Source organism: Aythya marila (assembly GCF_965140915.1).
Source record: "Aythya marila genome assembly, chromosome: 1".
NCBI classification, from domain to species: Eukaryota; Metazoa; Chordata; class Aves; order Anseriformes; family Anatidae; genus Aythya; species Aythya marila.
The window spans coordinates 137,040,090-137,064,744 of NC_139042.1; the positions used below are offsets into that span (position 1 = coordinate 137,040,090).

The 24,655-nt window shown below is 41.7% G+C and overlaps 1 protein-coding gene across 7 annotated transcripts in view; it reads right to left on the bottom strand.

Moving 5' to 3' along the window:
- Window positions 1-6,196: 6,196 nt before the first annotated feature.
- The window catches only part of LOC309884532 (potassium voltage-gated channel subfamily KQT member 1-like), a 527,319-nt gene continuing 508,860 nt past the window's right edge, over window positions 6,197-24,655 (bottom strand). The window contains exons 19-20 of one of the 7 annotated variants that reach the window (XR_014318640.1): window positions 19,644-20,160; window positions 7,813-7,898 (exon numbers count right to left, since the gene is read on the bottom strand). Coding sequence is in view for 6 of the 7 variants with exons in the window: in XM_082773602.1 (XP_082629728.1) it covers window positions 7,743-7,898 (156 nt within the window). In the remaining variant the exon portion in view is untranslated. Of the gene's footprint in view, window positions 7,899-12,188; window positions 12,273-19,643; window positions 20,161-24,655 lie in introns of those variants that run through there. The other 6 variants (XM_082773603.1, XM_082773607.1, XM_082773602.1 and 3 more) reach the window with 6 other exon arrangements.

Below are 24,655 nucleotides of genomic sequence, written 5' to 3' on the forward strand. Positions count from 1 at the left end.
AATCATTTTGTTTTAAGCCTTTCTTTACTACAGGGGAATCTGTAACCCTATTTCAGCAGCACTGCTAAGTGCCTACAAGCTGTATAGAAATGCCTGCAGGAGAGGACAATGCAGTTTCGGTGGGGGAAAGCAGGGCTTCCCCTACCCTAGGGCTCCATTCCCACTCCCTGACCCCTGGCACCAGGCACTGTGACATGACATGGCTGGGTTTGCAGGATGGCAGTGGTAGGAAGGGCACAGCATACATTTCCTCATATTCATGTGTTTAGGAGCAACCTGGACGATGCTCCCATGTCCCCTCCATTGCTTAGGAGCAGCTTGCAAGGGAGTGTCCTTGTTTGCAACCACCTGAGCTGCCCTGCAGCTGCGTTGCAGACATGCCAATGCCACGTGCCCCATTGATCTCCCCTCCTTGTGCAGAGCACTTGGTCCTCATGCCCCCCTTTCTACCTACTCCATGTTTTAGCAAGCCAGAAGCAGCTATACAACCTCAGGCTGCTGTTTCATTTCCAGTAATACATGGCTCCAGGGGTGTAATGCTTATCCAAACCAGTCATATTGATAAGGGCTGTCTACTGAATGCCAATAATGTGACTTTGCCCAAATTCAACAGTGGGTTGGGTGAGGGGATAGGGGGTGTTCATAGAGCAGCTCATACCTAGGACATGAGAGAGGATGATTGTTATAGATGATTCCTTGCCACAAACCATTCCTTCCACTATTTATGGTTGAAGGGATTATGGGATTTTATGTTTATTCACCACTTCCACTATCACCTTAATTTTTAACTTCATGCAAAATGTTGTCAGTGAATATGATGTCATTCTTTACAAATATAATGTTATTTTTTTATGAAATGGGTGCATGGGCAAGGCACAGATAATTTGGGAGCTTTTCTTCCACCTGACAATTACAGACATATTTTCAATAATTCACTATTTCAGCTCATCATTTAAGACACAGTAACCTTCTCAGATTTTGATCCCAAGTCAGACAGAACGTGCAGCTTCTTTCATTTTTTTTCTTTGTTTTGTTCATACATTAAAATGAAAGGGAAGCCCAAGGATTAGGGAACCCACTCATAGTGGGTAAGTAGAAAGCAGAAAAAGTAGTTGGCAGAATCATTTGTTTAGCTTGGAAGAAAAAAGCTGTTTAGTATTTCAGAAAGGGGAAAATCTCAGTAAAGAAAACAAAAGGATTGAGGACTGCATCAGGCAATTGCTTCTTTGCTGCAGGAATAACACACGGATGCTTCCCCTCCCCCTACACCTCGATGATGAAGACCAGCCCCCAAATACTAAACTACACATAGGGCCCTACTGACTAGGTGTGAGATGGATCTATCTCTGCATTAGCAATTGTAAGAGTTCTCCATAAGGAGGACTGGGATCCTTCAGAGCAAAACTCAGATGCTACTTGCAAAGTGTTCCAAGTCACCAAGATTCAGGAGCAGAACAGCTTCACGCTATGCCAAAGTACAATGACAAAGGGCAAGCTGTAGGCAGAGAGAAACTGACACACTGTCTCTGCCTGCTGTCACATCACCTGTGGTGTCAGAGATGAGTGAACTATGAGCTGCGCTAGACTTAAATTGTTGTTTGCTTTGCAAAGCAGAAGCCAGGAAATATGTAAAGAGCTCACTACTGACCCTTCTGCTGCTCCATGGCTCTAAAAGTCTGCAGGAAGTGGCTCTCATAGTCATCCAGTGCTGGTGTAAGCATCTCCATCTCTCAAGGCACTCTTTATTTAGCATTTCTATCATCTTTTGCCTAAGAAAAGAGTGTCTTTATACTTTCTTTATTAGGGCTGTGTATAACCTCTGCATCAGCCAGGGGATGTTTCACTTGAAATGCCAGGGACTTTGCTTCTCTCTAGGTTGGTTCTTGGGTAAAGTAAGTATAAAATGCTACTAGGATATCTGGTTTAGGCTTTCCTAACATCAGTTGTGACAACCCACGGTACAAATATAGAAGGAAAAAAAGGACAAAACACATAATTTAACTAGGCATAAGAAGTGTTTGTCAGGTATTTTTGAAATACATATTTTCTTTCCACACTGTGGCTGAGGCAAATTTCAGGCTAATGCTTAAAAGGCATTGTTCTTGACAATTATGATTCTTTGGTTGAACAAGCTTTGCCAGTTTGATTTGACTGAGGAGCTGCAGCAGTTACATTAATCACAGAGTCCAAAAATCCCCTTTCCTCTGCAGCTTGTGTTGTCTTCCTTCCACGCAGCTCCGCCCACCTCAAGGGGAGATCAAATAACATCATGAAGATGAGTTGAAATTCTGTTCACAAACCCACATGTACCAAATCCAAACCCTGAGACAAACGGGTACTCAGCCAGTAATCTAAGCAGAGACATTGTACTTTTGCAGAGTCATTCGGGAGCCACTGTAAACCATAATAAGGGCTAAACACAAGATAATGAGTATTTTGGCAAAACAGCTTATTGTAGGGAACACTCTCTTTGCAATTTTACTCTTTCACATCTGACAGACAGTGTTTAATGTGTGACAGGGAGAGAGGGAGAGAGCAGGAGAGAGAGAGCACACACACAGATATCCAGCACCAATAACATGAATATAGCCCCCAGAGCTTGGGGCTGTGTGTGCAGTGGGAAGCAGGATCGTGACCAGTAACAGAAGTTTCAAAAAGTAAGGTTTTTTTTCTCTCTTTCAGTGTTTGATACTTCCATCTACCTTTGACTGTCCCTTAACTATGAAAAGAGATTGCTTTCCAGGCAGGCTGAGAAGAACTGAAACAATTTCTCACCACCAAGGTGGAACGGTAGGTACCATCTTGTTTAGTTTTGGTGGCTGGACTCTGCTTTAGCTAGAACTCATGCCTGAATAGAGGTCTTCACCCTGGCCCTTCAACATGCTTTCTCTGGGACATCAAGACTTCTGTGTGTCCCTTCAGAATACTAAATAATGCAGTTTTCATGGTTGAGATTCTTCACCTTACAACATTTTATTCTCTAAAACATACTTTTATTTTTAGACATAGTTGTTTGAACTGTCTGTGAGATACAGTTTGGAGAGTGCTGAACGTGTTCTGCTCTTTAGAACTCCACAAGATATGGCACGTCATTCATGAATGCAGTCCCTTCAGGGGTCACGCTTGAAACATCAGTGAGAGAGAAAAACACTTGAGGAATTGAAAAATTCACCCCAAGAATCCTGTGTAATAGCTAGTGAGTTGGAGGCTGAGACATAGCCCAATGGAGGTGAATGGACAGGCTCCTCTGGGGATACCAAGGCAAGGCAGGTGGAGGGAAAACATACAGGGCTGCTAAACAAACTCACTTCTGAAATGGACAGTCGTGGCTGTAGTCTTTTCTCACTTTTTACTCTCAAGAGTGTTCCAGATGAGGCAGCAGACGTATGATCTGTGACCCATATCCATTGTTTTCGGAGCACAGTTACCTTTTCTCAGGAATGAAAGCCCCCAGCTGATGAAAGCTTAACTTTTCATCTCCTTCCCTGCTGCAGCCTTATCGTACACAGGACTTTAATCCCACACATCACTTCAGAAATATCATCGTTAAAGATCTGGGTATACATTTTGAGATAAGATTGGCTCGTGATAATATTACTGACTGTGTAATTATGGAAATGAGAAAATAATACCCTCAGGCTTTGTTGTAATGACTTCTGAACATCTTGCATCATCACAGGCAGACAGCAGGCTTCAGGATGCCATGAATTATTAAAAGGAATGTGGAAAATCCTGTTTTGGTTGGTGTTGATGTCTCTAGCAAGGGAGGACACCACGTATCTTCACTGTGAAATTGGATCAGGTAGAAAAACATGTAATCTTTTTGAAAATAAATAGCTAATCTTTACTTGATCTCCTGTACTCTTGTCTTTTGATGCATCGGTAAACTGCATTCCTGACAACCACCCCTGCTGATATTGTGGCCTTGAGGGACCTTGGCCGCACAGTCTATGCCTCTGTTCTGAATCAAAAGACTCTGTGGAACTATTGCAGACCTGGCTGCACACTGCACATCAGCGCTTCATCAGATCAAGTTAATTCATGATGTCATTACTATTTTACTATGAGAAGTGTTGATACAGGAATATATTATTTTGTCAGTGACTGGGTGTATGATGTGTGTGCTGGACTCCCAGCATGAAGAAATTCTTCAGAAGAACATCAGATCACTGCTGAAATGTTATGGCCTACTCAGTGAACAAATATTAGCAGACACGGAGATGAAAACATACAAATGAACTTCCCTGGGAATACTTCTGATAAGTTTTTTAGAAAGGTAATGCAAACACACAATTCCTCCTAAAAGTCCACTTTTGTCCTCTTCCTTTTAATGAACCTCTAGGGAAGTTAGAATTTTGGATGAGACCTCCGCTAATAATCTTCCAAACAGGATTTCATACAACTAGTAAGACATGAGTCAAATTTCCTCTGCAATAATGCTGCATATTTTTTCCTAGGAACACGTATTAATAAGCTCAGGCAAGTCAGGCAATTTGATCAAGGAAGTCAACTGTGGGAGCATATAGATTTCATGAAGAACTTCATTTCTTCTCAATCAACATGCAAGAATTACGACAAAACTCCATTAGAATGAACTCTTCTTGAAGACACTTTTGATAACAGTTCATCCACTTAATCCATGCTCTCTTAGACAGTCAGCAAAACTTGCTGTGGTGCACTGGGCAGTCTTCTGGCCTGACAGGCTAGACCATCTCATGACTTGTGATTGCAAGAGGACTTCTCAGGGTTTTGGAGTTTCTTGAAGCTCACCCCTATGCTGCTTTGCTTTTTCTGTTTCACTGTAGCTATATACACTGTGACCTAGATCTGATGCTGTTATTACCTGCTTAGTGATTGTTGAGGCCTCAGAGAAACATTCTGAGTAGAAGTCAGTTCTTATCTTGTGAAATCATAGCTTGCTGCTTAGTGTTTGCTGATAGCACATCTTGGTATAGGGACACTCAAGTACTGGTGACATGTAAACGTACTAATATGCCATCTATTCAATGTACGTAATCATCTCTGCTCAGAAGAGCCATGTAGTATCATGATGTGACCAGATGGTCACATCAATGCTATTTTTGGACACTTTTGCCCCCGAGGCAATCAGAAAGGTTTTTGCTAGATGGCAACTCATGTCTTCTATATGTGGGAGTGGAGATTTGCTGAAATAAAGCTAAGCTATGTTGCTTTTACTTTTTTAACCATTAGTCTCATCGTATGGTGTGAAAATGGGTGTCTCCAACCTGCTTCTTCCTTCTTCACTGCAATTTGTTCAAGCCACACCCTTATCTCTCCATCATTGCAACAGTGATGGTTGCCTTCACATGTTGAAGGTGCTGTCCGAACATGTTATGCCACACTGCAGTGTTTGCAGTGGCCAGCCATAAAGCAGATGGCTGGCTAGAATTTCAAACCCTTAATGGCTCAGGCTCTGGCTTCACCGAAAACTTCCCAGGGAAACTTTGGTTCTGTTTCAAAAAGAAAGAAAAAAAGAAAAAAGAAAAAAAAAAAAGATATGTGCAGATACTCTTGCAGATTTTTTTGTTTCCCTGAAGTGACCGCTGTGAGCTTCTTTATCCTTTCCTCCCACCCACTCATGCTATATGATACTCTCTCTAGCTGAGACCACTCCTACTTTGTTTAACTGAATTTTCTGAAGAAGGGCTTTTTAGTGTATTCTCCAAGACATTGCAGTAGTAGGTGTTACTGTATGCATAGTCCCTTAACAATTCCATTGAGAGTCATTGGAAAGTACAATACTGTTACATTCCTTGATTCACTAAACAGTGACTACACATTACTAGGACACAAATATCCACATTGTACCAGAAGTACATTTCATGCTGTGTTGGCCACAGAGCCATTCTACTGAAAGCCACACTACTCATCTTCTGAACTTCTGTGGCAACAGGATCCCAAAGGTTATTATTCACCCATGGCTGATAAAATGGTACCTGCCTTCAGTGTCCAGTTGCCCATTTAGTTCTGAGTGGCCAGAGTCAGTAAGGTTATATGAAGGACCATTGCTGAAGCTCATGGCCCTGTCCAAAAGCCAGTAGCAAATCAGTTCTCTGACAAGGATTATTTACCATTTTCTCATGTTACGTGCTGTATTTGGTCATGTTCAGTAACTCTGTAGTAATCAGACAAGATGGAACGGCAGCTTGTCAGCTGATTTAATTAAAAACACATTTTTTTTTTTATTGCCTCTCACACATCATTAATATTCTGTCTAAGACACGCCTGCAATCTAAAGATTGGAATCAGTCTCACTGTGCTCTTTCCAAGCTTGAATTCCCAGACACACAAACCTGGGAAAGAGTTTTAAAGGGACAGGTAATAGTTAGAAACTAATTTGATTACATTGAAATGGACCACTCATTGGTCCAAATAAATTTATTTTATTAAAGAGTATTAAGGGACCAGTCTTTCAGGTTGCTGTTGAATGCAAGACAGGCTTTGCTTCCATAAATATCAGTGAGAATAGAATATAGTTAGTATTTCCCAGGAATCAGGTCTTTGCTCTGCAGACTTCTGTTCATTTAAACAGTTGGTTATGTAAATATATTAAAAAGAGTTGAATAAAAAGCACTACACCCAATTTGTTATTTACATACTTAGCAACAGTGTTGTACCATCTCTTTCCTGGTGTGCCAGGTAGGACCCATTTCACAATGACAGCGTATCAGCAGGCATATGCACTCAGTTTACAACTAAATTAGAAGGAAAAAAAATCTAGCATTTAAAATTATATACAGCAGTTTATTTAAACAGCGATTAGCTTTCATCAACAGTATGTGAATTTTTGTTTTCTTTAAGAAACCCTGCCATTCTCAATCACAGCTGCAGCCCTCCTGCAGCACTGTGTTACTCAGTGACTTGAACTGAGCTTTACAGATATTTCACAGCCAATTACCATACAGGTTTCTTATGTTAAAATTAAGGCAACTGGAGTCAACAACCCCTGCTGAATGAAGGTAAAAGCTTGAGAACATTTTGCATAACAGTCATCAGCGTAGCTGATAGCTATTAGAGTGTTCTTGTGCAGTAAGCCTACACAGATACTATCTCTCTTGCCTGTGTGTTCCAACATGCATCTCATCTCATTTGCAACCCTTTGCTTTAATTAGCTGAATCTTTGCTTCAGTCTTTCATATGTCAACCAGCTTGTGTACGCTTCCATATTTTTAATCAGTAGCCTGTTGTCTTTACTTTGTCATTCACACTAGCATATAAATCTGCCCTTCTTATGATCCTCACTGCTTGGTAGAAGTCAAAACATGCTGTTTAATTTTCCTGTTCACTGATTTCCATTTGTTTCATGTTCAAATGCTGGCTCCTTTTTCCCTTTTAGGCATGCTGTGAGCATTAAACTTAGCGATTAAATGCCAAAAAACCAGCCCCTTTTCCCCTCTGCCCATGAATGGGTCATCCTAACCCTCTCTTGGGTGCTTACCTTACCCAAGCACTCTGTGTGTGTGCAGCCAGCCTAAATGGGGCTATCTGCAAGGGGCTGCCACAGGCTGACATAGGTAAGCTAACAGTGGCTAATAAAACAGGTGCAAAACTCATGTGCTGTCCTAGGGGTGTGATGGGCTTTTTGCTGCTGCTTCTCTTTCTTTTTTTATTTAATCTACTACAGCATAATATTTCATTTCGCCAACAACACAGCTTACTCCTGAGACACTAAGACCAGATGTAAAAGCATGAGAGGGTGGCATGTGGCTGTGCTCCAGCTTTTAAATTTTCTGGTTCATTGGTGGGGAATACGAGGTTGTCTGTAGCTGTCTGACAGGTGGGGTGGCTGGCCCTGACATCTGTGCCTGAGGCTGATCTCCAAAGTGAGCCTGGAGCGTGGTCAGGATGTCATCTAGCTTCTGGTCCATCTGCATGACCTGTTAAGAAACCAGAAAGCGGATGAGCTGTCAAATGGCTGCACATGCTGCTGGTGAGAGGCAGTCATTGCCAAAAAGCTCAGGGAGGCAAAAGGTTGGCAGGGAGTGCTGGCATCTACAGTCCCCAAGAACCAAGAACTATTCCAGTTTTGTACAGTCTGCCTCTCTAGCTAATAGAAAGTTCAGGGATGCTATGAAGTTACAGGGAAGGGTGTAAAAGGGTGTGACTTGGCAGCAGAAAGCCAGGACGTTTGGTAGCCCCAGCACTTGACCACCTCTTTTAGCCATTTTGTCTCCCAGCACTTTCCCAGCATTGACAACTTCTCTTGATGATGATGCATCCTGCAAAAATCTGCCCTAAAACTATCTTTCCTTCTTAGGTTTATCCTGCCTCTCACCTCCCTTCCCTTCTCTCCTCACCCCCTCAAAAAAAAAAAAAAAAGAAAAAAAAAAAAAAGGTAATCACTACCCCTAGTTTTGTTTTAGTCTGTTATGCTTTCCATTCCTGTCTTGGGAAACTAAACTGCTCTCCTCCCTTCACACTGTAAATAGATGCCTCAGTGATACATGTTGCAGTCAGAGATCCTACTAGATACGATGTTTATTCCCATGCATTGTTAGGAGGAGAGCCTACCAAAAACCACATAATAATACCAATGACTTCATTTAAAAAAACAAACAATCATTGTATAGGAAGCTTGACATGCTAATCTCTCTTCTCATTTCATTACTCTCCATCTGAAACTTCTCATGCAGTCCCTAAACAGAGGAGTGTTTTCTAATTATTCTTTAATTTAAGCACGGAAAAGCAAATTTCAATTTCTTCCTACCACTTCTTGAAATCATGGTCTGTATCTAGTAGCCCAAAGGAGCGTTATCGTATTACTGTGATAGGGCTTACATTCACTGTAGATGGCATCCTGCTCAGCTTCACGTCAGCCAGCAGGACAGGCTGCAGACTGTTGACTGCTGTACTTTGCTCTAAAGGCAAAACTGTGGCCAGCAGCTTGTAAGCCATTGGGATTGCTTATAATGATGCTTGAATACAGTGTAGCTTTGTGTAATAGATGAGCCCAAGAAAAATGAGCATTTTTAAGAACATTGGATGGTTTACTTTACAGTTATCTCCTGTGAAAGTCTGAGCCTCTGAAAACTGTGATCTGTCCCAGTGGGTCTAATAAACTTTGATAGCAAACCTTTTAAAGTGATATCAGATCTAAACTGAGCTTTTATTAAAAAGGGAGAGAGAATGAGAGTGAGAAGGATTCCAGCCTTTTTCTGTGCAAAGATAACTTTGGAAATAACCATTGGCGGCATGGACTGAAAATTTAGAAGGCTTTAAAAACCAGTGCAAAGAAAATCACCTTATCTGCTTTCCCTCCCTTTGCCTTTTCTCACTCCATGTGTCTGCTCCCGTGGGGGCCCCTCAAAACTCAACGTACCAGGAGCTTATTTAAGCTATATCATTTTGTCAACCACTCTTCTCTTCTATATACAATCTGCTGCTGTCTTGGGGAAGGAGAATTGAAGTCTCACTCCTGCCTCATGAGGGGCGATGTACTCATCTCTCAATTTGGATTTCAATTTGGCTTTCACAGCTACCATGTTCTAGCAGAAATGCCCCTCTCCCTGTCCCTGCTTTGGTGTGGTTATTCAAGGGTGTGGTCCACCCGAGGCAGTATTTTCAAGCAGTGAAGAGGGGGTATTTATGGCGTGGGTTGGCTAGCATCAACTTTCACCATGACTTCTGCTGGGTGCTTTCAGGGGCACAGCTGGCACCTTCAGAGCAGTGGCCAGGATGGGCAGGGCAGCACTTGTGGAAGGACTGGGGATGCTCACTGCAACACTCCCCAGGTGAGGGGCACTTGGTGCTTGGCTGCAGGTGAGTCTTAGTTCAACAGCAACTCAAATATGTAGTGTTGATCTTTGGTCAGGCAAAGGGACTCCAGAAAAGTTGCTTCTGCCTCCTGTGCCACCAGTGGCAACTCTGACTTTTCCCTTGTCTCATGAGTTTCTGGGAGAGAGTGGGCAATTGTGGCAGGTCCTTCCTTCTCTCATGTGGTCACTAACAGAAGCATCCTCTTCTCAGGCAAAGCAGAAGCATCCTCTGCTAAGCATGAACTTGGTTGGAGGTCTGGAAATCACTAGCAACTGAAGGGTTAAGCAGCATGGAATTAATTTAAAAACCACAGCCTTTATTTTCTTCTCCATTCTTGAAAAGCCTGTTTGGCTGAAGTTGGTAATGACTCAACAGAATCTTTCTTAAGCAGAAATGTTACACGGAGCAGAAACTAAAGCAGAACGAATACATTACAGTAGGCGAAAGAAAGTGTAGGCAGGGAAATGGGATCAGGCAGATGAAAGATCTTTTGGGGATTTCTTTTGTAAGGCTTTGTTGATATTGATCTGCACGTTTGATCTTAAATAAATTATGCCTGCATGTTCCATATCATTTAAACTTGCTATATTTCTCTGCATTTTGCTAACTCAGTAAAAGAATGTGATAGGAATAATTTCATGCACTTTTCTTTCCAGAAGAGGAGGAGGGTGGGGAATGTAAATATTCATTTGTGGGGGGGAAAAAAAAAGAGAAATTGTTACATAAGGGAGTAGATTACACTATACTTCTGTCACACTGTCCATGCAAAGAACTGCAAATGCTTCCTCAACATTAACAAACCAGGCTGCACAATTCTCTAGCCAGATACACAAGAGAGTTTTACTGGACATCTTTGAGATTAGAAGCAGGACGGTGCTAATTTAGTGACCTGTAAAATGTGGTCAGTGGCAGGTCTCTTCTAATCCTTAGCTTTGCATTTTACTCATAAGATCAAGGCACCACTTTCTTGCATCAGATACTTTAACATATGCCAAACTTTTAAAATGCAACTGAGCTGGTAAAACTTTAGTTAGAAAGACAAATTCTTAAGTACCTTGTCAAATTGGAGCCTGTATAAAAAGTGTTCAAATCTGGGGGCTAGTTAGTCCAGATTAAAGACTGACAAGAGAGTTTGGGACACTTAAAGGCTTGACTAAAGTCAGTAGGATAACTTGTAGGATTAAAAGACTTTTCATGTGGATAAGGGTTTTTCAGAAAAAAAGGCCTGGTTTTAGATTTCTCTCAAACCATCTAGCAGCTACTGCTTTCCTTAAATCTTGCTGCAAACAGGATGAGCTGCTGGTTTTGAATAACAGAGCCAGACAAGTGCATGGGTAAGGGGTTAAATTGTGCAACATGTTTCTCAGCTGAGTAAAGTGAGAAGCCATCCGGCCCAGCCGCAGAGTTTCCAGAGAGATGTGATATGCCCCTCGCAGGCTCCTTGGAGACAGGTGAGTTTGGCAGCTGTCCATAGGCAAATGGCAACAAAACTTCTGTTCTCCCACATCACAAAAGAGCTCCAGAGACAACCTATTAAATTGTTAAAATGCTTTTATATCCTTTCAAGTGCCCCATAGAAAGGAGACGGCAAAAGCAGTTTAAAATATTACACTGTTGTTATTGAGGCTATGAGGTGAGCTGAAGGAGTGTTGAAATGTATATTCATTTTAACATCCCCCCTGGAAAGGGCCTGGATTCCACGGTGACACGCAGGGCTGTTGGACAAAGAAAACATCTTGCAGCCAGCTCCAGTGAGCCACAGCAAGCCCTGAAGGGGAAACAGGTCAGTCACCTTCTGGGACACAGCATGTCCCAGTCATTAACCTTGAGCAAGAGGTTGGCTTTCACGTCTGTGGTTGTTTTTAAGCCTCTCTTCCTGAAAGCTGGTTCTCGACCCCTTATCTGAATACCTCATTGAACTCCCATTGCAGAAATGCCTTGTGGCAAAGAGTATTCTAGGAATGGCAGCAGCATGGAGGAGGACTGACTCTTACTGGGGATTTGCCACATGCTGGACAGATTCCTAAATACCCTGAGAGCTTTTTGACATGTTTTTGCACATGCACACTATAAACAAAATGCATGTGTGGAAAACTCAGTTGGAGCAGGCACATGATCTCTCTTCTCACTTTAATCCAGAAATATCCCCCCCCCCCCCCAGGTTGTGCCTATCATTTTAATATTATTTCTGGAGGCTGGAAAACCACTATCAATTATGTGCACAACACACTAACTTGAACTGTTTCCAGAGGAGTAGCAGAAGGGGAAGATGGTCTGCTGGAGCACTGAAGTAAATCTGCAAACCCACAAACATGCTCATATGTTGCTAAGTAGGTGGAGCTTTGTATCAAAAGTTAAACCCCATAAATCAAAATAAATTGCTGTCACCTCCTTAAGACTCTGCTGTCTCCTTGCCCATTGTGGTTCTACATGAACTGATCAAAATGGCTGAGCTGTACAGCCTTCATGCAGTTGTCTGAAACGTGTCTTGGCTGCTGGTGCCAGGGATGCAGCATGAAATGAAGCAGGGAGAGAAGACAGAACAGTTTGTGTTATTAATCAAAATGTCATAGAGCAACAGTAAGTTCTGCTGATTTAAGCTGGATCAACATTGGCTTCCTATTTGCCTAATTCAAGCAGGAAAATCATGAAACTGTGCCAATGGGCCAGCCCAAGTTGTAGTGGCAGGGCTGCCACACTGTGCTGTTGAGCCCCATGTCCTGCTATTGGAGCCACTGTATAATGAATGCTTTGGTTCTGGATGCCCCACAGGGCATCCAGATTTTCTCTCCCCAACATCACCAGCCCTCATCCTACAACAAAGAGCAAAAGTAAGCATGGATGACCAAAAGTCAACAAAAGCACAGTGGCCATGGGAGGCGAGCAAGGGCATTCCCAGAGTCTCTACAAAGTGTTATGTGATATTTTCCAGTGATGCTGCAAAATGAACCACACACAGCTCTGAGGCCAGAGCTGCTGTGGCCAGCTGCCCCATTGCATACAAACACAACATTGCAGCCCAGGGTTTTCAAACCACCAGGGCCCCCACTGAACACCCCTTCTCTAGCAGAGGCCCACCTCTGAGCTCCCTGTCCTCCTACCACCCAGACATGCTCTCCCAAAAGCCTCCTATTTCCTGTTTCCAGCCTTTACTGCAGTTCTGTGCTCCTAAGGTAGCTAAAATGAAGGAGGCTCCATTCGCTTTGACATCCGAACACTTCGTTTGAGAGCTCTAACCCTCATTGCTTTGGAAAGAGTAGTCCAATGGGTAGGACTTATTTTGTATGGGGAGAAGAGAGTACGTGAAACTTTGTCTGCTGTGAGCATTGACTTATTCCTAAATTTTCCAGCTTGTTACCTGCCATAGGTCACCTAAGGTCTAGTTCACAGGGGGAAACGGTATTAATTTAGCAAAATCAGATACGATTTAGTTAAACTAGTGCAATCCATTTTATGGTTGTTTCCATTTCTGACTTGTGTAACATATTGGTTTAGCTTAAGCTTGTTATCCAGATATCTGGGCCATTTTCTCATGCTGACCAGTTCTGTCACACAATTTTTCTCCTTGCACTAGATGGTGGACTGATTTGATTAGATCTTTTAAAGCCTATGTTTAGCTTTATATGCACATCTGGTCTTGTCTGCCTACAGTTACATCCAATTATTCAAACATACTAATTGCCTATCGTACAATTTGAAGCCTGAACTGTTTATTTTAGGAATCATTTTATTTTTTAGCATGTCCCTGTATGGATTTATTGTCATCCAGAGACCGCTGATTCTGTGAAGGGAAATATTTTCTCTGCAGCACTACATACAAAACAAATCTCTATGCAAAACTCTCTCCATCTCACCAGACTTGTCCCCCATTAGCAAGATTTCTCTGAGGTTAAATAGCGAAGCCATTTTTTCCCCACTTTTTATCATGGCTAGCCAATGTGCATACTGATGTGGTCTGTTGGAAGCTGTCTGTATGGAAGCAAATAACCATGCCAGCCACAGAGACCATGATGAGCTTGGGGAGACTTCTCTTGTCCAAGGTTCAGCCTCCGGGGGACTGGTCTTGCAAAGTGTTTATGGATGTGTTAGCTTGAAGACTGCAAAGAATCTTGCAGAGCTCAGCAAATATTTAAGTGCTTTACTGGACTGGAGCCAGAATGGTCAACAGTTTGCAAGACAATACCTTTAGGATAAGCTTTTGGAGTCTCCTAAAGTACTCATCCACATATATACACAAGGATATATCTACACCACCGCTTTTTCACTCTCTGAGGAATGGTAATTGGCATACACCATGGCATCCTTTATGAAATGATTTTGGCATTAATATTACCAGAGAACTGGCAGCGTGTCTCCCCTCTTATAACAACAACAACAACAACAACAACAAAACATCTTTGATGAACAGGCTCCCATTAACTGGCTGTTTTTCTGGGACGAGTTGTAACAGATTTGAAATTGATCTGAATCCTAAAACAATGCTGTACCCTAAAGCAAGGTTGCTGAGTGGCATGAACACAGGGAAACATCTCACTGGGGCATGTCAATGGTAGCTGACTGCCAGCACTCCCAGTCTCAACACTTAACCGTGCAGTTCCTGACTTTGTTCTACTGAAAGTAAAAATAGTGAGAAAAAAAAAAAAAAGGGGAGCTTTTGCCACTAACCCCAAAAATACATGAGTGAAAACAACACAGAAACTTTTTCCATGATAGCCTGTTGTTCTGGAAGACCAGTTCTCTATGAACACCAAAATATATATAAACCACCAGACTGTCTTCTTTGACTTATTCTACATACATACCCCTTAGCAGATATCAGTTGTTTATTTTCATTCCATCAAACTTATCTGGATAAATCCACAATTTTCCAGGCCTCCCTTCCTTTATCCCAAACATCCCCACCCATTCTTAGGTCAGGTGTTACAACCTTTGGTGGCCTAAAATATAGTAATCTTTATTTTAAGTATAGCTTCACTTGTTTTGGTTTCCATCCACCTTTCCTGTTTAAATGAAAACGTAAAGGTCTGTCCCTCTAAGCTTTGTTCCTGGGTTATTTCCTGTGGGTACCCTTTTGGTGAGCATTATATACTTATATTTCCTATGCCATGGTTGCACTGATGAACCTCTGCAATATATGAGTTGTGTTTGCAGTCTCTGTTCTTGGTGTAAGATGCCATTTGCCTAATGGCTAGGCAGCTCTCAAGAGTTTAGCTCTGGATTTCTGAAACAGATCTGGTTCACACACAGATTATTTTATAAGCTTTGCTGCTTCAGTGAAGGATTGGCTTTATTTATTTATTTTTAAATTTCCATTTATTTATTTATTTATTTATTTTATTAAATGGATTCTGACTTCCTAAGTAAATGAGATTTACCTGATCATGTATCTATGTTACCACAGCAGGTTTGGAGTAAGCTGGCTAGTTTCTGACACTTTTGACAGAGGGACAGAGTTCTTACAGACAGCTTACAGATAAAAATTTTGGACAGCTTACTGAAAGTCTGCTACTTGTGCAGAAGATAGACATTAAACTTGGTTCTTCATTGAAGGAAAGACAGAAGAGGAAGGTGAACCATATTATTAGACCCTAGAGAATCCACACAGGATGCCCTGACCACAGGAAAAGCTTTATTCTCAGCTCTTGCCCCTTATTAGCCTCAGCTAATCAACCACAAAATACAGAGCTGCAGGAAACCAGGCAGCTTCATTTCTAATGATCCCAGAAGTACTTGTTCCCAGCTGAAGAAATTTGAGCGGTGCCACTCCTTGAGTGGACACGAGAACTTTCCACAGCTGTAATTACGCAGCACCACTTGGCTGCTGGATATGCTGCAACAACTGAGGGAGTTTGTCTCATGTGAGCTACGTGCACATGCACCTGTGTGTCTGTTTGCAGCCAGTGCTTTGAGACATTTGGTTCCACCCCTCCCCCCCATGATTTTCCCCTGGTATGTAAATCAATCTTTGAAGAGCTCCCTTTTTCCTGATTTACATACATAAAAGGTTATTTTTGTTGTTGCAGGACATTTCATTCTTCACCCTCCTCCAGATTCTGCTCAGATCCTCCCTGTAATCTTGCCATCTCTCTTTGCGACATCGCTGTTCAGCCACACCCTGGATGACGCACTGCCATTTCATAGCTCATTATTTTGTGTGGCTACATGTCCTGCTGCTAAACCAGCATGGAAAGAAACAACACAGAAAAATAACATAGCTAGTCCAGCCACAAAGGTGGATATGCAACTACTGTGAGTCACGCTTTAATTTCACAATAAAGCAACCTTAGAACTTATGTTCTAAGACGCTGATTAATTTAATTTTTAAATCTCTAAACAATAGCGGATGGAGAGAAAAAAGAAGAAAGAAAATGTGACACTCAGTATTTAAATGGTGCCAAAGGAGCATTGAGAAAGAAGTGACCTTAGCCTTTCACAAGATGAATGTGTTAAGCTCAGCATTTTAGACGGGTGTAATGAACTCAGTATTTATGCCTCACCTTTAAAGAAATAGTACCAAACCATCTACACTCTGTTTTGCCTTTACTTTTGCTTTTTTAAGCTGTATTAAATTTTCTTCCTAAGAACAAACTTTAGCCCCACCAGCCTCATGACTGGTTTTTCTTAGCTTAGCTGCAAGGATTACTTATGCTGAAATCTGTGCATGAATACACTTAGTCCAGGTCTAATAACCTGAAATTTCGTTATGCTACCATCTTGTTAGCACAACTGGTGGACTGTATCTAATGGGGTAATATTTATATGCCTTATCACAAGTAATGATACACAGCCTCCCTCCACTGACACACTTGCACACACAAAAACTTCAGGTTAGCAGTCCATCTTTTCTTTTAGGTTGGCAGGAAAGGCAAAGGGAGAGGGAGTGTTGCTACTGGGAGGAGCAGAGGCATTATGGTGATGGCGATCTAGATAGTAAGACATGTAAGTACTAGAAAAGTTCCAGGCTGTTCTTGTAGGACTACACCAGGACTTCATAAACCTGAGCCCTGATTTACTCCCCAGCACAACCTTCTTGCATTTAGGACAAGTCACTTTCTGGATAATCCTCATCAACATTTTAGTACCATGAATCAAATAACCTGCCATTCCTTTTTTTTTTTTTTTTTTTTCTGACATGAAATCATATGAAATTGATGTGTGTCTTGGTACAAAACAGAAGTCACAGACCTACAAAGGATAATTGCAGTCTGCAATGTTGACTCAACCGCTGGTACTAGGAAGGAAGCAAGAGAAGATTGGTCCATGTTGGAAGAGGACAGGAAGAGAAAAGATGGTGGTGTCGCTTTGTCTTTTCTACTCTTGGCTCTTTGAGGATTGAACTGGACACAGCAGAGCAAGGCTAAAGTATGGCACTGTAGTTATGCCAGAAAAAAAAATAATAAAATATATATATATGTATATATAAAATATGTGTAAAAATCAGAAAGAAAATAATAAAAATGATTGTATAGAGATCAGAGGGTGTCACCTGGGAGGCCACCACCTGGGCTTCACTTTTCATTTCTGCCAAAGAATTGTCATACAATTTTAGCTGAACCCTTTAGCAAAACTTAGGGTTGGTCTGTGTGCAGACTTGTGCTGATGTCAGGAAATCAAATCTGCAACACACCTTTCATTGTTCTAGGGGAATCTGTGCCTGGACACTCATTTTGCTGTGCCTTATTTCAGTTAGACTGATAAAATAAACTTGATAGGAGCTAACTTGTATAGATCATGGAAAGTGAAAACCGTACCTTTGTACTATGCATGATTGAAAAGTGTGAATGAAAACTTCTTCCCTTACTTCTCTTCAGCTCTGCATGGCAAAAGCCTCTAGGGTCACCTTTATATAAAAAAGTCATTGAAACTCTCACACCCTCTGAGAGATACCACAAATCTTGCTTAATGTATGCAACACAATTTGAGGAAGAAGCTACAGAAGCACAAAGTAGTGTTATGCATTTAAATAACAAGGATTACAAAACACCATTCTCTGCTAATTAAAACACAAAACCCAAAGCAAGTAAAATATTATCAAACCATGCTGATTGAGGGTGTAGCTGTTCTTAATTCTTATGATTCAAACATGCTTTTCTGCACCCTATGGTTTTAGCCTGTCTTGCTTATCTGTCATTTGATGTATTTTCCTAGCTTACTTGTGTATATCGAGCCTGATTAACAGCACTGTCACACATATATTTTAAAACAATTCTTGAAAAAGTAATGGGGACTGGGTGGACTGTCTGATCTGGTTTTGCAGCCACAGTGACCTGACATTGAGGATGTTTCTGTATCAGTTCAGTTGCACCAGGCCACAGTATTTCTTCCCAGATCTGCAAAGCCACAGGCACAAAATGTAGGTAAAGCAACAACACAGCAAGAAATGTTTTCTGACTTTAGATGAGATTGCTCAGTACCTGGAAGGATCTGAGCAATAGGTGGGGTAAGGGTCTGTGACAACATAAATTGGTGCATGAACTGGCTATAGCTATGGTAATTGTGGATGCAGAACATGAAAAGAGACCGCAGGGAAAATGAATTTGACTGGATTTGTCTTTTTTCTCCTTCCCAAGCTAGTGAATTAATTGCATAATGCATTCTGTAGCTAAAGAGGTGTCCACAGGGATTTAAAACACTGATTGAGAGTATTTCACTGAGTGAAATAGTTTTTCCCAATCCAGAAACTCTGCTGTGGATCCTTTCCTTTTCTTTCGTGCTTGAAAAATAACAGAGAATTTTGAAAAATCAGCATTGCTACATCCCCAGGGGAGACTCAAATAAAGCATTAATTAAAGTTAAGAAAGGGAGGTGTCTTATTTGAACTCTGCTGAGCTAGATGGATTACCTATGAAAGCTGGCATTGACAGGACAGCTGTATGAAGAAGCCTGTGGCAGAAGTACCAGTGTCTTACACAAACAACAGGAGACAGGGCAGGAGACTCAAAGCCATAATTGCCAGATAGATTTCTTCCTTGTAAGGCATATGCTAGGTCAGCAGAAACCTGCCTGAGCTTTCTGTTGTGAAGCACTGCACTGTTAATTAAGGAAAAAAAGTCTGTTATACTTACTATCACTCTTACAGCTCTTTAGCCTTATACTGCGGGGAATACTGCTGGGGAGAAGGCTATTATAGGTCCTGCTCACAGAAACAATCATTTTCCTCTTGCATGCCTCTTCTTTTTCATATTATATCATTGCAGAGAAAAAGCACAGCAATAAAAAGGGACATGTATTAACATGAACATTGAGGTGTAGGAGTATGAGAATGGTCTGGTAAGATTTCACTGCCCCAGCATTTAGTAAAATAATTTGAACTGGTGCTGGAATTTAATTAAGATTTTGGATTACTGACTTTTTTGGAGGTTCTACAGGTAAAGCTGGGAAGCCATAGAACACAACTTTCTGCTGTGAGGGAAAACAGATCTTTTTCAGGTCAATAAGCTAAAATTCATTAATAAAATAGATACTTGTTGGGACTAATGAGACCTTGGAGATTTATATGCTTAGCTTCACATCTACATGCTCATATATTACTTTTCCTAACCACGAACTATGACTTCGATCTACAAACTCAATATAATCTATAATATGTCAAGTGTGTCTAAGCTGTATTAAAAAAACTGCCTGGGTTATGTGTTGTTCTGCAGTGTTTCTCATCCCTTCAGAGCAAGCTTATTTAACTCCATATGGAACTAGTTATCAGTGAGAAGAAAAGTAAGATATCTATCCTTTCGCTAATTAATACTTTAGAAAGCTTTCACTTTCATGTTTTCATGCTTATTAAAAATCCCATCTGTGACTAGGTGCTGTCTTTCTGCACCAGTATAGCATAAACCAAAAATGACCATTACCATGAATACATGACATACAAGTCTAGGGTGTGGACACCAGTCTCTTGCTTTCAGCATAAGACTCTTTCAATGCATGCCTGTCTCCAGCTCCACCAGGTGACACCATTGCAAATGTATTAGCAAGAGAGGACTCTCTACATTCTCTGCTGTAGGTTGCACTGGCCCATGGGAGCCCAGAAGAAAAGAGTTTTGGGGAATTGTGCTGTAGCTGGCCATGTGCCGTGAAGATGTCCTGGAGTGAAAGATAATTTGTCATAAGACAACCTCTCTGGTGACAAACTAGTGCTCTCCTGTCACCTCTTCTCACATCAGCATATGTGAGGACACTGACAGGCCAGACACCAGCTCTCTGTCCCGGTCCTTGCTACCAAATCAGTCAAGATAAGAGGTCCCACCACGCAAGATCCTTCTATTCCTGCCACCAGCCTTGCTCCTAGGGCCATTGATGCCTCCTCCACCATACTTAAATGGTTCTTTTACTAAGGCAAAGGTCTAAGTGAATCAGGGCCATGTGTTGTGTTCCAGTCGAGGCACTCTGTAAAAAAAAAAAAGAAAAGGACTGAGATCTTCCCCTGCCTTTCCTTACCTCTGGTATACTCATCTGAAATGTTTATGGTGAGGAACACAATTGCTTTTTCTAGGAATTTAAACTAAGGCTCTAATTAACTAGGAACTGAATTTCCTATCCTGCAAAAAGATTCAAGATAAAAAAATGAATCCTGCAGACACAAGACCATGCCAAATGAGGAGGAAAACAGATAATTTCATTTATTTGTTATGAAATCTAGATTTGTTCCTTTTTTATTTGTTAATACTTCGCAGAAAACAAAAATCACAGAAACACATGACCCCACCTGTATTCATTTTGAAAACACTGAAATATCTGCATTCAAATCCTGACTTGTTTTTCCTTATTGTTCCTAAAAATTTTATCAAACTCAACACAATTTTCTGAGATATAGTGATTCTTTCACATTTTGCTAAGGAAGAAGTGTTTCTATGTAAAAGCTCCTGCCAGCTCATGTTCAAACATTTGTGACAACATATGCCTAAACTGTGTATGGTCTTGCACAGACACACAGGGTAAGTGTCAGGAACCAGGCTCATTTGCACAGCCTCTGGAGCAGCCTGGGAGAGATGCAAGTGATGTGCTAGGCAAACTGCAGGACCTGTGGGTCTCTACTCCCCCAGGCTGTCTAGGGGCACTGAGCTGAGCCTTCTCATGCCCTTTTCTTTCCTCTCCTGATAATGCAGGGAGATGTCCATACCTCGTCTCACCTCTCACTATCTACCTTCTGTTCTCTCTATCACAGGAAAGGAATGGAAGCATTTTCATTCAAAATGCTTCTGTATGATATACTTAGCAGCAGCCAGCTATTTAAAAAGATCACCCATAGCCTGCTGGCACTGTGCGGAGCCCTGCAAATTGCATGGGTGCGAGGCTTCCTCCTGCCCAGGGAGACTGATGGTCTTCTGATGCTGGGGACCTCCGCTGCATGCCCCACATCTACAATGTGGTCAGCATCTGCCATGTGGCCTCTTACACATCACCACTACTTCAGGGCTGTTACTCTTCACCTCTATCCTCTTCCCTTACAATAAAGGTGGAAAGGAGCAGGGTCCCCAGAGCCAGAACTACAGCTTGTCCCAGTGGGGTAGCCAGACATGCTCAGCACTTTGCAAGCATGTCAGGGCTCTGTCCCAGTGCTGGAGGTCTAAACATGACAGAAACTCCAGGAGGGATACTATCTGTCCTGTTTTGAAGGAAGGGCACTGGTATAGAGGTTGATGATTTGGTCCTCATGGTCTCCTTGGCTCAGACCCACCAAAGCAGCTATGCACATGCTTGGTAGGAAGCACAAGAGCTATCACTGAGACTTCACCCTGCCACTGAATGTCCATCTTGTGCATAGCCACATGCAAATGCACACATGGCCACCAGGTGTAATGGGGCTTCCAAGAGGGTGAGTTACCTCCAAGGAGAAGAAACCACCACCAACACAGTCACAACACTATCTGTGAAAAAAGATAGGCCCTTCAGAAACCTGCCCAGCTGTCACAGCATGTTTCAGCAAAACAAGGGCTCTTTGACTAGCCGAGGTTTCAAGGAAATGCTTCCCATGTGATTGAGGAAGTTTCATGAGTGCTTGGTAGGAACACCAAATCATCAAGCAGTTCCTTCCTGGCTTCCCCCCCTCACTGTCCTGGTGGGACCAGGGCAGGTGAGATGAGGGATTGCTCTGCTGCAGGCAGGTGAGCCAATGTCTCTGTGCAAGACGGCAGACATTGTCCTGTTCACCCTCAACAACTGGGCAATGCTGATGAATTTGGAAATCTGAAGTATGATTTTAAAGCTGGCCATGGAGTGCACAAGTGGACTTGTGTGGGCTATTTGAAAAGATTAGATCCTCTTGTTAAGCACAGGGTAGCACAGTGTGGCAATTAGCATGTTAAGCAGAGCTGAGAAAGACTTTTGCAATGAAACCGAAAGCTTGGCTGACCCCCAAAATCTGCAAAGGTTCAAGAACCTTTCAGTAAACCTGCACTGAGACTTGGCAGATTTATAATTTCAAGGAGGAACCATAAAAAAACACCCTGGTTGCACATGACTTTGAGCCTAGACCAGGCCACGCTTGGCACTTTGGGAGTTTTGCTTTGATTTTTTTTTGCACACAAATCCAAAACACAGTGTACACTCAGCATGGAGGAACCAATGCAAACCAAAACTGCTGAGTTTTGCACAGCTCTAATTATAATCTCTTTGCAGTCCTGGTTTTATTTATTATTGTTTGTGCTGTGGTAGCAGCGCCGGGCTCCAATCAGCTTTGGGGCCACGCTATGGTAGGGGTTGTAAAGACAGAAGAAGAAGGCAAGATTCCCGGCCTGAAGAGTTTATAATCTAAATAAATGAAATAGATAAAGAATGAGGGAAAAGCATAAAACACGTAAGCAAAGGGATTAGGGTGCTGGCAAGACAACTGTTTTTATTAGCGACTCTCATCCACGCATAAAATCATGTCTGTTTAGCCTGTAAAATCTTTGGGGTCAGGGCCATATTTTCTAAAAGGCAGAGAGAGATGGGATGCAAGAAGAAGGGAGAAGGGCGGCAGGGGGAAAGGCCCTGTAGGCCAAGGAAGGAGCATGAGGCGGGAGATGGTGAGGCCGACAGGGGGGCTGGAGCACAGTGGAGCAAGGGATTACTCAGCTGCGGGTGAAATCCAACCCTTAGACCAAACCTCCACATGCTCTTCCTCTTCCCACAAACTCTAAATCCTCCTTCTGCAAGAAAAGCCCTGCTTATGAGACAGACAGCACTTCACAGTATGGGTCAAGCCAGAAAACCAGAGCATGAACAACAACAACCTGGGACAAGTCACTTAACCGCTACATGCTATAGTTTCCTCTCTAGTTAGGCTGAGCTAAAAATACTTCCCTATATGGCATAATTCTTCCTTGATGTAAACTACCCCGAGATACTCAGGTGAAAGGTGCTAGAGGAATGCAAAAATTTATTTTTCCTATGTCTCCTCACATACTCTCCTCACTGCCAAATGAAGGCTTGAAGCCAGGAATTTAAGAGATGCATGTATCTCTCTCTACATATATATGAACATAAAAATATATTTATGAAAGAGGCCATGGTATATTTTTTTGGAAATGAAGCCCTAAGTCAGATTTCCTAAATCTATACATAGGAACGTAAATGGACAGCCAGATTTAAAATCAGGACACTTACCTCTTTAAAACCAGGTTCAGGAGTCCATCTCTAAGTTCTTAATTGAAAATGTTAAGCCACAAGCAAACTGTGGCTTAATTTTGTATCTTAAAGTAAGTTTATAATGTCCTTTTTTTTTTTTTTTAAATTTTAATTTTAATTTTAATTTTAATTTTAATTTTTATTTTTATTTTTATTTTTATTTTTATTTTTTCCAGGATTTAGGTGCAGGTTTGGGCCAGTTATTTTATCCCAATTATTCACCATCCTGCAACTATTAATTAAAACAAACAGCACTCTGAAGCTATTTCTCACAACAGGAAGATTTATATCTTGAAACCGAAGCCTGTTTTCTCACCGTGTCTATTTTCTACACAGCGTAAACATCCAAGTTTGTTATTGCAGCAATCACCAGTGCAAGCTCTCAGAGCTTATTGCCAGGCTTGTGATGTTTATTGTTTGTTAAGCCCTGACTCCTGGAGTGGAGTGATTAGATGAGAACTTCAGTTCTCAGTTAAAAAATGAAGCAACTTTGCACGGGACCACAGGGCTGGTGAGATAAATGGGAAAACATGAGCAGAATGTATAGCAAATGGTCTGAACATCAGAAAAACGGGCAAAAATAAAACCCCACATGTATTATTATTTTTGAAGCCTAAGGATTCTTAATCCAATCTCCCCCTTATAATTTGGAAGGGGCGGGGCTGACTCATGACTTCTGACTGCCAAAGCATGGCAGTGGTGGGGGTTAATCATTGCCTTGTAGCTGCCCAGAGGTTTCTTGCTGAGGGGCTGCTCACCCCTTTGCTGAACCGCACATGTTTGTTATCACTGCCTGTTGGGCTTCTGCCACTTTTTCCTATTTTTTTCCCCTTTTTAAAACAATCTTACCAAGGCATTCGTTTATGAAAATATCCTGTACAAGGAATTACATGGACTTGGCAAATGGAGACAATAGGTCAATTTCTGGGCCTCCCAAATCTGACAGGATCCCTTTAGCTTTTTAAAAAAAGAAGAAAACCAGAACTATTAAAAAGTTTCAGCTGCCAAATAGCCAGTAAGTGTATAACAACGTAAAGCAAATGTAAACATTATATGATGAAATGCATTTTTAAAAAAGCCTTCTTTTCTCTGCAGTTAGATGGGCTTTATATACAATGGGAAGATTCATTCCCAAAGGTAGATCCACTATATGAAGTTCCTAGGTATCACAGTCTAAAATATTTTACACCAATTAGTATGTGACACATCACCTTTACCTTGGGTAAAATGTATTCTGTCTCCTGAGTTTTGAAAGCTGCACTCCATATCCCAA